At 41.9% G+C, this 15,138-nt stretch overlaps 1 protein-coding gene and 1 long non-coding RNA gene across 6 annotated transcripts in view; one reads left to right on the forward strand and one right to left on the reverse strand.

Annotated features, from left to right (window-relative positions):
• Positions 1 to 1,104: 1,104 nt before the first annotated feature.
• On the reverse strand, positions 1,105 to 11,191 carry LOC121870953. 2 transcript variants are annotated; one of them, XR_006089799.1, is made up of 3 exons: positions 11,092 to 11,191; positions 1,845 to 1,968; positions 1,105 to 1,513 (listed from the first exon to the last, which is right to left on the reverse strand). It is a non-coding gene; the product is annotated as an uncharacterized LOC121870953 (long non-coding RNA). The 2 variants fall into 2 exon arrangements; XR_006089800.1 differs by lacking the exon at positions 11,092 to 11,191 and adding an exon at positions 3,430 to 3,563.
• Positions 3,261 to 15,138, forward strand: part of LOC121870952 — a 28,175-nt gene continuing 16,297 nt past the window's right edge. Inside the window, exons 1-2 of one of the 4 annotated variants that reach the window (XM_042372928.1) lie at positions 3,261 to 3,459; positions 3,674 to 3,770. In XM_042372928.1, the coding sequence (XP_042228862.1) occupies positions 3,738 to 3,770 (33 nt within the window). In that variant the 5' untranslated portion in view covers positions 3,261 to 3,459; positions 3,674 to 3,737. Of the gene's footprint in view, positions 3,470 to 3,553; positions 3,771 to 11,142; positions 11,234 to 15,138 lie in introns of those variants that run through there. The other 3 variants (XM_042372927.1, XM_042372925.1, XM_042372924.1) reach the window with 3 other exon arrangements.

Below are 15,138 nucleotides of genomic sequence, written 5' to 3' on the forward strand. Positions count from 1 at the left end.
TCTTAGCGTCTACCACCCATGTGCGGGGGCGGCTATAGGGATGAGAGACTTCTTATTGGTCAATAGTTTTTTCCAAAATATGGGGGTGGGGTGGGGGTAGGTTTTGTTGGTTGATAATTCATTTGGGGTTTAATGAGAAAAATAAACTTCCGTTAAGATTAGGGGGGGATAAGAAACTAGTGATTTCCGGCGGAAATGAATACAAAATTCGTTCGAATTTCGTTAAATACCATATGAAAAATATTTATAATATCAAAAGAAAGATCGGTGCCAGATGTAAACAAATCCTGGCAACATTTGCGTCTTGAGGAATTGTAACATTGAAAAATTAGATATATTATCCTTAATATCCGGCTGAAATATAGAAGAAAAATAAGAGAACTGTCTAAACATTAAGAAAAACATTAATAACAGCGATCGAAAGACCGGTGCACGACTAAAAATGACCGTTTATCCTGTCTATTTTGGTGTGATTTAATCTAATTTGACCTTTAATTCTGGGGGAAGTAACCGCGAGTTATCCCCCAAAAGTATGGAAAACTCATTCATTTCTAACATTCTTTGCCCCCAGATTGATATCTATATAAATACTTCAAATAAGGAGATGTAAAGGGTGATGGTTAAAACAGTTCCGAATATTGGTCCAAACTGCAATAATACCATAAAGGTAAATAAGCGCCCTGATGGGGAGCTTTAAGTGTTGAATAGATGTGCAATGAGCTTCCCGAGCTCATTAAATCGTGTTGTAGATGCATAAACAAGCAAAACGTTCCCCAATGACTGGAAAATGACATACAAGTCCTAAATTGAAACAGATGACGCGTATGAATAATAACAGTACCGCGAGTGATTGCCATATTGTGTAAGGGAAAGCCAATTAGTTTATGCCATAGTCCAGTCTATAGGCAGGCAAGGGATGACTTAATACAAGTTTATAATCATGTAACAGGGCATTACTTAGTCTAGTGTTCGTAACTAGCAGACGCCCGCTCCACCAGAGGCCACAGCTTATGGTTGATGCCACAAGTCCAGAAAACTTTAAGGCTCTTTTTTTTTGTAGCCAGTTGTGAACTGTTGGAACAATCTCTTGTGACGGCACCGAGTGTGAGCTGTTTAGTGACTACAGAACAGTAACAGCCAGTACATGTACAGTACTGGTCAACAGTAAGAGCTAGTACATTCCCAGTACGTGCCAACAGGGTGTAACAGACAGTACATCCCCAGTACTTGCCAACTGTGTAACGGTACATTCCCAGTACTTGCCAACAGGGTGTAACAGAGCCATTACATGCCCAATACTTGCCAACAATGTCCAGATGCGATCGACCGCCTCTAGACCCCAGTGGCAAAGTTAAGTAAAGCAGACTTTACGTATACAGCAAACTTACTAACCCCAGTAAATAAGAAGGTGCTGTACTATCCACGCTGACGAGGTGCTGTACTACCCACGCTGACGACCACTGATGCAGCAAACTGGCCTTTAACAGCAGTAACAACCAATTGGATCCATCATCTGTAAGGAAATGAAAACAGCTTAATATTAACAAGTATGATCGTAAATTAAATAAAACGTTACTTAAATATTTACAAAGTCTTTACGGTGACCAAAACTAAACCATATTAATTTAAATACAAGCCAAAAATAGTAAATTATTCTCTATAATAACTAGTCAATGTCATTACGAGCATTAACGACCGCTGCTTGAGGATCTACAATATTTTTTACAAGTCCTTTTAAAATAAACCCCATTTAGTACAAAATCAACAAACTAATGGCCTTAATATATCGAAGTTTACACAAGTATAAATTTAACCACCGAAATAAACTACAAATAAAAACTTACCATACATTTAAAGAACCGAGTCGGTCAGATAAGAGAAACGACCGGCAGCACCTCCCCGCCCTGTGTCCCGACGTGCACTGTTTACCTCGGTCCAAGTTACCAATCACCTCGCTAGTCCGTCCTCCTGCCAAAAAAAATATCAAATGAGGAATTATAACAAAATACATCCAACCTTTATCGTATATAAAAATTTTAATACAAATTTTAATGTAAATTGATTTATATCGCAATATAGAAAAGCAACAACAAGGAAAACTTAACGGAAAAATAGAAAGACGAATACAATACTATAATCCAAATCTTTCAGTTTGGGAAACAGCCTTGTGTTGACCAATCAGGGCTGCCAACATTACTGATTTATTCAATTATATCATAAAAAATACTTTAATATTACTAACAATAATATGATACTAATTACTAAGAATAATATAATACTTTACAAATTAATTAAACCTTTAACTCAAAAAACCTTACGTGGAAAATGTGGACGAATTACTTCACCAACTACAATAATGGTAGTTACCGTACCTTACTGGGTGGTTCCCGCTGATTAGTAATAGATAGATAGATAGATAGATAGATAGATAGATAGATAGATAGATAAACATAATGTGAATCTAACGATCTTTCGAAATCTGCTTTTTTCGTCAAATTCAAAATCTAAACCAGCCATGGAAACTCGTTCTGATAGCGCTCATTAGATGCGGCATATGCGAAAACCCTTTCTTTCGTTAAGGTTTATTTGTTTATAATTAATTAGAGCAATATTGAAGGAGTTGTAGCTACTGTACGTAATAAGGTCACAAAAGGGGGAACCAACAGCCTGGACGTATTGCGTGCGAGGAGGTTAATAGGGATGCCCTGGCAACACCTGGATAACTACAAGTGTTCTTTACCGCAGTCCTTGTTCACTTGGATAGGTACACACACCATGGACAGGTACACACACCATGGACAGGTACACACGCCATGGACAGGTACACACGCCATGGACAGGTACACACACCATGGACAGGTACACACGCCATGGACAGGTACACACGCCATGGACAGGTACACACGCCATGGACAGGTACACACGCCATGGACAGGTACACACACCATGGACAGGTATGGACAGGTACACACGCATGGACAGGTATGGACACACACGCCATGGACAGGTACACACGGACCATGGACAGGTACACACACACCATGGACAGGTACACACACCATGGACAGGTACACACACACCATGGACAGGTACACACACACCATGGACAGGTACACACACCATGGACAGGTACACACACCATGGACAGGTACACACACCATGGACAGGTACACACGCCATGGACAGGTACACACACAAGTCAACAAGTAGTGGGTGGTCCTTATGTGAGTAGCAACTGTCACTATTGATTTAGGTGGCACCGATCGAGGCGGGATAGTCAGTGAGTTCCACTTACCCGCCTCCACTCTCCCAGGCTCCACTCTCCCAGGCGCCACTCTCCCAGGAGTTTTTCTGTCGGTCACCAGTTGAATTCCCGGCGCCGTCTCCCATCTGTTTACATTCTACTGCATTACCTTAATACACTCTTACCTCACGTCTGTGCGAGGAAGGAGGTTGATGGTGTGTTTGTGTGTGTGCGTTTTGTTTGTAAACAAAAGTCAGCTGGGCAGCGAGCAATAACAATTAGAGCATCTAGTGTTATGGAGATTTATGTTTGCTTTGGTATAGCAGCCCACTACGTGTGTATTTACAAATCATTTGTGATGTAAATATACAACTCTTCCTTGATAGACAGAGTCCAGATATAAGTTAAAACAGTACTCTTACAACACAGGTATGTGTTGACATCATCGACGTGTGGCGTAGGTAACGTGGACGTCTAGGTAATCACAGGAGAGATGTCAAGCGCGTCCCTCGCAGCGAACGGCCAGGTAAGTACAGGGTAATTTTACATCCATATTGTTTCTAGGCAAATTTATTTTACACAGTAATATAGGGTAATTACGTAGGTCCGTAATTGAGAATAATCTGTCGAGTGTATAGTTTAATATGCGTAGTAAATTTACTGTCATAGTATTATTCTCCAAAATATACGTTAATTGGGGTTAATTAATTAATTTCAGTGTAGTATTAGTATATAAAATGTCACCGATTGCAATACTCTAATGACAACATGCGTGTGATAGGTAAGAGCACTACACGTGTAAGACACGTATAGTAGTACTGTAAAATTCTTGTACGAAACAAAATAATACCACGAATGAAGGTTTTTGATAAAGGCCCATGAGATATACCTCGCATTGGTAGCCCTGCGTGTGGATTGTTCAGTTCGAAAGATATCGGACCCCTTACATAAGGCAGTCGGGATCACTTGAAGATTTGCCCCCACATTATATCAACTTAAGATTAACCACCCTTATGCTAGCCTAATCTAACCCCAGGTAAAGTTTGGGTGTTGAGTCATCGGGTTAGATAAAGCATGTGTGTGTGTGTGTGTGTGTTGGGAATGGAGGGGGGGGGGAGAAGGTAGGAGTATGCTCGTGTTCCCCCAGTACTTCCCGCGTGTTTGCTCCAGGATGTTAACCAAGCGAGCCAAACCTAACACAATATTTAATATTATAACCGAGAAAGATTAATGTAGGATTTCCTTTAGGTGATAAGTTTGGCGGCGATTGACTAGTGAAATGTTCCTTGGTGTAATTATGTCCCTCCTACGTGTTCCTCTCATCAGTTGCCTTACGTCCCAATAGCGACCGATCAACTAAATCATCGCAGGGATTAAGTCATTGTTATTACAGGGGTTCAACCATCGTAGTTAATAATGACTTTACATTTTTAAGCTCTCATCTGATCAATCCAGTCCTGACCTCTGTTGCCTGGCCAAGCGGGCAGTTCATTCCGGCTCTTTCTAGTTTGTGTCGCCAACCAAGTAGCACCCTGATGAGTCTGGCTGGACGGGAGTGCATAGTGAAGTGGTGAGTGTATGATGTGGTGAGTGTATAGTGAAGAGGTGAGTGTATAGTGAGGTGAGTGTATTGTGAGGTGAGTGTATTGTGAGGTGGTGAGTGTATTGTGAGGTGAGTGTATAGTGAGGTGGTGAGTGTATAGTGAGGTGGTGAGTGTATGGTGAGGAGGTGAGTGTATGGTGAGGAGGTGAGTGTATGGTGAATACAGCTGTTAACAATAGTCTGGGGAAGGCCTGCCCCCCTCTCTCTCTCTCATTTTCCTTTCTTTTATTTTCTTTCTAAATTTTCCTACACTTACACTTACGTTTCTTCTTAACCTTACAAAAATGTGAAGATATTATTGTGTGTGTGTGTGTGTGTGTGTGTGAGGACGAGTGAGTGAGGGGTAGAGGCAGCAGGGGGCCAGTCTAATGTCATCAGCCCACCCCACGTCAGCCAGTCATCGACTTTTCGTAAATGCCACAGAGAATAACCTTGAACATTATACTGTATGTCGTAGATACGCCTCTCTCTCTCTCTCTCTAGGCTTCTTCACTGTATTGGGGGATACTATTCGCGTACACGTGTTTGTTTGTCTACGTGTTTTGGCCTTCGTGGGTGTATTATTATTATTCGTAGTAGTAGTAGTAGTAGTAGTAGTGATAGCAGCGATCGTAATATAGCTTACACACTAACGTGCGCACGTATGCCCTTACTACTCGGACACAGCAGTTCACCTATGGCTTTGACGTTATATCTCATCCTTAGACATTCCCTTGTAATAAATTGACGCTGTAACAAATTAGTTTGACAGATGAGATACTCACAAAATTATTGACGAAGCACTAAGGATATTAACAATGAAAATAAAAGAATGAATAGTTTTACACATATATTTGACAATTACAGAATCTCAACAATTAATTAATTCAGCAAAACCCAGGTCCTTTTACATTACAAAGCTGTCTCCTAGTCTTACTGAATTAAACCTCAGTATCCATTAAATCATTAAGTATGATTATTTTAACAAGGGCAGCCTGGAGTAACGGAAAGACCGCATTGGCTTATACACCAGAGACGTCCACTGAGGACTATGATTATCTGTGTGTTTAATAATTATGTGAGTTTAGTGGATGTCGGGGCTCTCGTCATCGACTGAATTCTTAAACTGGAACCTCGCCCAATACATAATCTATTTATTTATTTTTATAAGATGTCTTGCCATGAAACTGGACCACGGACACTGAATAATTTGGTTCCTATAACCTGACAGTAATGAGACGCGAATGATTTCTCGTCTTCACCTTTCTTATTCGCACACCAAATTTATCTATGGTGAGTTGCTTCCTGGATTCTTTATCATTTGAAGTCGGTTTGGGAACAAATATTACCAATTTTTGTGAAGCGGTAGCCGAACGGATATAGCACTCATCACCCGTTCTCGTGGTCACTGGTTCGCACATGGGGTACCTCCAGTCCACCCAGCTGTGAATGGGTACCTAACCTTAAAGTTTGGGAAGTAAAAGCGGCCGAATTCAATGCTGGTCACATTACTTTCTGTGTTTAGTGTATTATATCATCATGGTCCCTATGAAACCCACTCTTACATTCGTTATCCATTTAAGATGTTTGTAAGACATGTCTTCCTATATCAGTCTGGTGGTGGTGGATCTCTCTCTCTCTCTCTCTCTCTCTCTCCTGCTGTCGGCCTACCCGCATCCTCTTGTCCCCAAATCATCTTCATATCATTTACTTATGAATCTTCATTTTCTTCCTCAATCCTCACACTCCTCCCCCCCCCTCCCCCTCCCCCCCCGCCTCGTCTGCCTTGTTTTTATCTTCCCTTCCTACCTCCTTCCCACTCTTTCTCCTTATGCTAATCATCCTCTCCTTGACCCTCCTCCCCCCTCTTCCTTTTCATCATCATTACAACCTGAGTATAACCGGCCACCATCATCTTGACCCGCCGTCCACCCCATTACGTCGACAAGTGCACCCGGATGGATCGGTAAATTCCAGACATCACGCCACCCACCTCGTAGTACAGCAGTATTGCCCCACTGTCCCTCTGGTCGTGTTGGTCACAGGCGTCTCTCCTCGGAAGGCAGCCAAGAAAATGGAAAAGAGAGTTGGTGCCAGTACACATACCTTGTTTAACACCCGTTTGGATGGGGAAGAACTCAGACTGGGTGCCATTGTGCAGGACACTCCCGTTCATGCCATCGTGAAGTTGCCTCACAATGGCGATGAATTTTGGTGGGCAGCCAAAACGGCTGAGGGTCCACCAGAGGGCTTCCCTGTTGACCGAGTCGAAGGCCGTGGTTAGGTCGATGAAAGTCATGTACAGGTCACGACGTTGTTCTCCACACTTTTCTTGTATCTGGCGGCAGCAAAGCTCATGTCAGTGGTGCCACGTGATGGTCTAAAGTCACATTGAGATTCTGGGAGGAAGTTCTCCGCCTCAGGAAGAAGTCTGTTTAGGAGGACTCGGGCAAAAATCTTGCCAGCTTCGGACAGCAGCGAGATCCCACAGTAGTTGCCACAGTCTGACCGGTAATCCTTATTCTTATAAATATTGACGATGGAGGCATCTTTAAGAGCTTGGGGGGATTTCCGCTTTTTCCCATATATACATATATATATATATATATATATATATATATATATATATATATATATATATATATATATATATATATATATATATATATATATATATATATATATATATATATATATATATATATAAAACACATACACTGGAGTAAATTAATTCTACAATTTGTGGGTTATCTTTTTTCGAAAATGTTGTAGTAATAATATGAAACATTATACATACTTTCACCACATCTCACGTATCGTAAAACACAACAGGTTGTGGAAGTTAGTGGAACATCTCTCCTGACAACAATCACTCATTGGTTATCCACATTTTCTATTCTTTAATCCAGAGGTGGGGAAACTACGTTAATCACTGTGTAATTAATTCAGGAGTCGACGTAAAGCAAGAACCTTAGTTTGGTCATGTTACTCGGTACTTCCCAGAATGTGTAGTTAATAAGGGTGAGGTGGTGTATGAAATTAAATTGATTGACAATACCTAAAGCCATCTTGATCTACTCGATGGTATGTCCCAGACTCTCCCAGACATTTGGACACGAATGATAATCACGTGCCTTCACTATGACCCACCCGATGGCATGTCCCAAGTATTTAGAAAATGGCCCAGGGTATGGCTCAGACAGTGTTCCGTCATAATGTTGAGAGCCATGTGAGGAAACTAATCATCCACCTATCACGATTGAATCTCTCCCCCTCAAGGTATCTATGTTAGAATCACGTGACTTCCCTCTTAGTAAATCAATGTTGTGATGACGTCCAGGGCTCAGATATTGGGTCGGAGAGACGCTGCTGGCACGTCAATTCTGATAGATTAATGGTTCCCTTTGTGTCTACGTTGTGGTGCCAGGAGTCAGTAGTTGTGAAAGTTGCAGTAGATGTAATTTGGTTTTATTTTTATTTTAATTTGGTTTTATTTTTATTTTTCTGAATTGTGGTGCTGGGATTTTGTCAAGGGGATTACTAGTCGGAAGGAAATTATTCTGTGGGATTCTGTTTGGAAGGAAATTAGTCGCTATGATTTTGTCTGCAGGGAAATAAGTCGGTGGGATTTTGTCTGTCGGGCCAAATATGAAGTTACAGTGCGAAAGGAAGGAGGAAGAAGTGTAGTGTGTGTGAGTGTGATGAGGAAGAAGTGTAGTGAGTGTGAGTGTTGAGGAAGAAGTGTAGTGAGTGTGAGTGTGATGAGGAAGAAGTGTAGTGTGTGAGGGAGGTATTAGTCATCATGGGTGAGTCTCGGAAGGTAATGTAGCGGTCAGCGGAACACGAGCGGGCGAGAGTAACTCAGTCGATTTTATTGAGCCGGAACCGGACACCAGTAAAGAAAGCGCGCGTAAATCTGGACTATCTGCGTTTACACTCTCCCCTGACTATCACCGGTTACATAATTATGACAGTAGCTGAGTAAACACAACATAGTTTTTGGATTACGTGAAGATTAGCCCTTCTCCCAGCTAATTTTACCAGAAGATTAGCCACACTAACGCTACTGGGGGAGGGTGGGGGGGTTAGATTAGGTTAAATTAGGCTATATTAGATTGGGTTATGTTAAATTACAGTAGGTTATTTTAAATTAGGGCATGTTAGGTTAAATTAGGTCACTTTGGGTTAAATTAGGTTACGTTGGGTTAGATTAGGTTATGTTAGATTAGATTACGCTAGGTCAGGTTAAGCTGTGGTTAAGTTATGTTAGATTAGGCTATATTATGTTAGATTAGATTATGTCAGGTTAAATTACATTAGGTTATGTTAGCGTTAGGATGGTTAATCTTGAAATGAAATAAGCTAGCATGGTGGGAGGTACTACCACCTGGGAAGATATTGGAAGCATAATGTGTTGTCTAATGGTAGACCCTGCTGCCATATGGCATCACGAAAATTGTGACCAAGTCCCAGGTTGCTGATGTGACTTTCTGCCTCATTTACACACAATTACAGGGTCTCATTTGTTTCTCTTACTATTAACAACACAACAGACATATGTTGTTTCTCACTATTGATTTTTGTTTTAATTTTTGTATATATGTTCTTTATTATTATTATTACAGTGTTGTTATTATTATTGTTATCATTATTATTCATAATTTTGTATTTTTATTGTAAATTTTATTTACTATGAATAATTATTTCATTTTAATTTTGTATTTTTAATATAAATTTAATGTTTATTATTATTATTATTATTATTATTATTATTATTATTATTATTATTATTACATTTTCGCCCCCCAGACCCCGATGTGGGTCAATGACCTGTGCCCGGGTGGGCTAGTCCCTGTAAAAAAAAAAATAAATAATAATAATAATAATAATAAAATATAAAAAAATCCATATAATCCCCTCTTTTTTCACTCGGCATATGGAACTGAATTGGTCAAAAATAAATACAAAATAAATATTGCACGTGGCCGAGACCCGCTGAAGCAATCGCTGGTTTTGTTGTGACAGTGACCTATATAACGAACCGTTTAACACCAACTCAGGGCTGTAATGTACTGTACCAGGGGTCGATCAGTTTGTAATGTACTGTACCAGGGGTCGATCTGACTGTAATGTACTGTACCAGGGGTCGAACTGTTTGTTATGTACTGTACCAGGGGTCGATCTGACTGTAATGTATTGAACAGTGTACAGGGTGCACTTTACCTTACATAACAACCACGTATAGCCAAATATCTTCAACCACAACCATGTATAACCAAACATGTGAGAGTCTTGTGGCAACTCTGGTTGCAGTCGAGTTGCCAATTCATTAATATAATTTTCTTCATTATTTAAGCAAATATACGAAAATTTGGAAAATTCTCCTGATCCAAAATAATGATGAATAGTTTATTATTATAAAATTCTACCTTTGGCTTGTTTAATATTTATCCTGACAGCCATACATCCATCAATAACTTGCAACCATATCGACTGAAACAAGTGACTCCTGTACTGTGAGAAACATGTATTTTAGGTCGTCTCTTACTAATATGTGTCCTCACACATCAACAGTTGTCCTCACACATCAACAGTTGTCCTCACACATCAACTCTTGTCCTCACACATCAACAGTTGTCCTCACACATCAACAGTTTCCTCACACATCAACAGTTTCCTCACACATCAACAGTTTCCTCACACATCAACAGTTTCCTCACACATCAACAGTTTCCTCACACATCAACAGTTTCCTCACACATCAACAGTTTCCTCACACATCAACAGTTTCCTCACACATCAACAGTTGTCCTCACACATCAACAGTTGTCCTCACACATCAACAGTTGTCCTCACACATCAACAGTTGTCCTCACATCATCATCAGTTGTCCTCACACATCAACAGTTGTCCTCACACATCAACAGTTGTCCTCACACATCAACAGTTCCTCACACATCATCAGTTGTCCTCACACATCAACAGTTTCCTCACACATCATCAGTTGTCCTCACACATCAACAGTTGTCCTCACACATCAACAGTTGTCCTCACACATCAACAGTTGCCCTCACACACCAATAATTGGCCTCACATAACAAACGTTGTTCTCACATACGAACAAGTCTCCTCACATACCTGCAGTGTCCCCCAGGCACCAACAGGTGTTCTCACGTAACACGATAATTACCAGGTGTCCTCCCCGTCACTCAGGTAAGGAGTGCTATACCACCTCGACTGTACTTTGTGTTAACACCGTATTTACCACCAACTTCAAGTAGGTGTGTTGGTGGGTGTGTCCTCAGTGCTCGCTAACCCCTGCCACTGTCCACACCTCCGCCGCGCCTCTCACCAGCATGTGCTCCGCCTCCTTACATGCGACTGGCTTCACTGCGGAGAAATTCGAGGTTAGTTAACAGCCTTCCTGACGGTGAAGGTAGAGTAAAGTGAGAAATACAGGTTAGTTAGGAATATTTTCGGTGTCAAATTTGAAGTCGGTGAAGAATAACTTGAACAGCAAAGCTGATTAGAAACAGTGAGACATGCGGGGTGAGAGCGAAGGTGACCAAAACACAGTGAGGAAGACACGTGATATGACCCCACCCAGGGCCGAGTGGCGTCATAACCATGACAGGCATGAGGATGGCGGCAGCTGTCGCCCACACCACCAACACCTTCCTTCCTCTGTGTTGTAGACAGCGTCTGGCATTATGTTGGTTTCTATTATTACTTTTTACCCATTTTATTCGTCACTTACTAGTTAGTAACTGGTCGCGGTTTTCCAGTGTTAGTACCAGAGGTAACAGGAGTACCTGGAGAAAACCCAGGCGGGCATTGAACCTTGGATGGCGGTGGTGTCAGCTAAATACGTTAACGCTACACCATCGACATTTTACTTTACATTATTGCACCTCCAAGTACGAAGAGTTCACCTGCTGGCAACAATTGTGCTCCAGATTGTTATGCAAACAATTTATCTCTAAAACTACATTACGAAAAACAGTGATAAACAATATGGGACTATTGTGACCATATTGTGTCGCGGTGGACGTTAGTGAGATGTTTCAAGCCAGTCCACTTGACTGTAAACAAAGAGGAGTTCCTGGCACACTATATTGTTGACTCCCTCACTCCAGCCATCTTCCTGTATACGCTATACTGCGTCAGTTGTAATCGATATTGGAAGCATACGCCAGTGAACGAAATGAACCAATCATAACTCTTGGAACTTTCGTGGGTGGGTGTATCAAGTGAGCCACTCATTGGTGCTAACACACACACACACACACGCGCAGGACATACATTAATGAAAGCTGAGGTCCTTGTATATGTATTTTAGCAACCCTGACACTGGAAAATATACATTATTTACTGGTCTGTGTGTGTGTGTGTGTTTACATTGCTGAGAATTAAGTATATATCCCATTAGATAAGACTGTGCACTTTATATGATGTAATGAACTGATTTACTAATTTACAGGGTCGATCTATCGTAAGTACAAAGTGTAGCGATGAACTTTGTCACGGATTTTAACAGGCAACAGGTTAAACACTAGTGGCAGTCAAGGGGATAAGTCATCGTACTCAAGGGGAAGCAGTTAAGTTATCGTCTCAAGGGCTTGTCATCGTACTCAGGAGATTAAATCATCGTACTCAAGAAGTTTAATCATCTTACTCAAGAGGTTAATAGTGTGTTTTCAGTCCTCTGCCCAGTTCCCGGCGTGCTCTTACACTGTGGTACAACGCACATGTGCAAATTTTGTGAAAATACAGATAATTGGTGTAGTAGTTGCCACACCTAACCTGATGCTGCTGTACCATCATACTTAATTAAGGTTTATCCCTGACACACCAACCTTACTCTGGCAGAACACTTGGGGTGGCGTTCATCGTTAGTCCATTAGTCTCTTTCGTCTCTTACTACTCGTTAGTTCAGACAATGAAACCAGGCCATCCTCTACACCTGCCGTGACCTGGTTCTTTCGCCGTGCCATAAATAGATTGCTATCTGGCCTGATCTAAATAATGTTTGTTCTAAATTTTGAGAAAATTGATGAAGGCCGTGTCGAGATCACGTCTCTAAACAGAATGGCGGAACCTGTACTTAAGGAAAACCCGTAAGTTCTACCTGAGGGACATGTAATTAACACACCTGCCCCGTAGCCCTGATCAGCAGGACAACTTCATTACCGTTCCAGTGAGATGTAATGGAAGTGACATGAAGGATCGAAGTTATCTTCAAGTGTTAGTTGTCTCTGGAACACGTTTTAGAGAGGTGGATTTATTATGCACAGAGAAACTCCCAGCTGCCTTTAACAAGGCCTCAACCATAAATCAGAGTAGAACAATGTTGGAGAGTTGTATTGGTGTTTTTTCAGTATCCTTATTTTTCAGGAAAGGGGGTGAATTTTTACTCGAAAGCTTTGTTTCCGACGAATAGGAGAAATAATGGAGTAAACTACAAGTGTGAACGTAAAAATAGAGTAAATTGTAGTTTATAAAGCACACACGGGTCGTCATCTCTGTACATTATAACAGTTTCGTGACGCCACCTCCCACACCACCTGCACATTGAGTCACGTGGAGTAATAATTGTTAGTTCGTTGTATTGCCTGGCATGTGGGAGCACGGGGGGGGAGGGGAGGCAGTGCTTGTCAGCCCCCAGTAACGGCCACACCTCACGCACCACTCACAATCTGTTCCTCCCCCTGCTTCTGGAGACAGGATTCACCGCGGATAAGTTCCAGGTCAGCCTTGAATTGTTTTTAAAGTTACAACGAGCAAGTTGTTCGTCCGTTCTGAGGTTGAGTACACAGTTTGTCATAAATGAAAATTCTGGAGGTCAGTTACAGTCATACTAAGTTCACGGACATATATACAGCTCCCCATTTAAGTATACTAATTTGTACAGTGTGAGGACAAGGAAGTGTGTCGTTGCTGATTGAATTCTGGGACTTTAAGAAGCATAGGAAGTCAACTTGGTTATTTGAGACCTCCCTCTGCCGGTTAGTTTTTATTATTAACCCCTTGAGCACGATGACTTAACTCATCTTCCCTTTCTCTTCGCAGCAATGTTGGTTCATTCTCTCTCTTTTACAGCTACTTTAATGTTCAGTGGATTTGGCATCCTATGTACCGCCGGCAATGCAATGGGCTCGTAACCCTCGGTGGCCATCGTTTCTGTGTGGATGTCGGTCACCCTAGAATAGCTCGTCATAGTACCTCCTTCTTTCCTCACACAGCCAAACTGTGGAATGCTCTGCCTTCTTCTGTGTTTCCATACTCTTACAATCTGTGTTACTTCATAAAGCTGGTTTTTCGGCATCTTCGTGGTGTAGATTAATATAGTCTTTTGCTCTTTTATTTTTAATTTATTTTTACTCTTAATCCCCCCCCTCCCCCCACCAGGCCCCGTTGTAGGTCGATGACCTGTGCCAGGGTGGGCTATTCCCGTAAAAATAAAAATTACGATGACTTAACCCCTTGAGGGCGAGAACATGTATTCTGCGGGGGGAGGGGGGTAAGGGGGGTTAGGTCATCGTAATCATGGAGCTAAGCTTGGTAGACTCTACAAGTTATTCAATAATAACACCTTACATTTTTGGTCACATTCTTACTACTCACGCCGGTTGGGGCGGTCACTGCTCATTGTTGTTTGTAACTATTTATCCAACTATTATGTTGGCAGCATTACTCGAGGACGGGAAGAGCAACAATATTCATAATACTGTACAGTAATGTTATTTAATCCCCATAACATTTCCTGATGTTGCTCTATTTTGTTTGCATCAAAACTTAAGATCACAACCTTGAAAAAGTAAAGTAACAAGTGAAAGTAGGCTAAGGTGTGCAGACGAGGGGGGGGTGAGGCTCCAGTAGAGGAGAGGTAGTGTGTGTGAGGCTCCTTGAGGTATTTCACCTGGGATTGATATAGATTGCTCTTCCTCCACCCTCCCTGCACACCTTCCACCCTCCCTGCACACCCTTCACCCTCCCTGCACACCCTTCACCCTTCTTGCACACCTTCACTTCTTGCACCCTTCCACCCTCCCTGCACACCTTCCACCCTCCCTGCACACCCTTCACCCTCCCTGCACACCCTTCACCCTTCTTGCACACCTTCCACCCTCCCTGCACACCTTCCACCCTCCCTGCACACCCTTCACCCTCCCTGCACACCCTTCACCCTTCTTGCACACCTTCCACCCTCCCTGCACGTCCTACATCCTTCCTGCACACCCTTCCTGCACACCCTTCCTGCACACCCTCCTTCTCGCCCCCCTTCTTGATATATCCTACACCAGGTCACATT

The sequence above is a fragment of the Homarus americanus genome, unplaced genomic scaffold, assembly GCF_018991925.1.
Source record: "Homarus americanus isolate GMGI-L3 unplaced genomic scaffold, GMGI_Hamer_2.0 scaffold52512, whole genome shotgun sequence".
NCBI lineage: Eukaryota > Metazoa > Arthropoda > Malacostraca > Decapoda > Nephropidae > Homarus > Homarus americanus.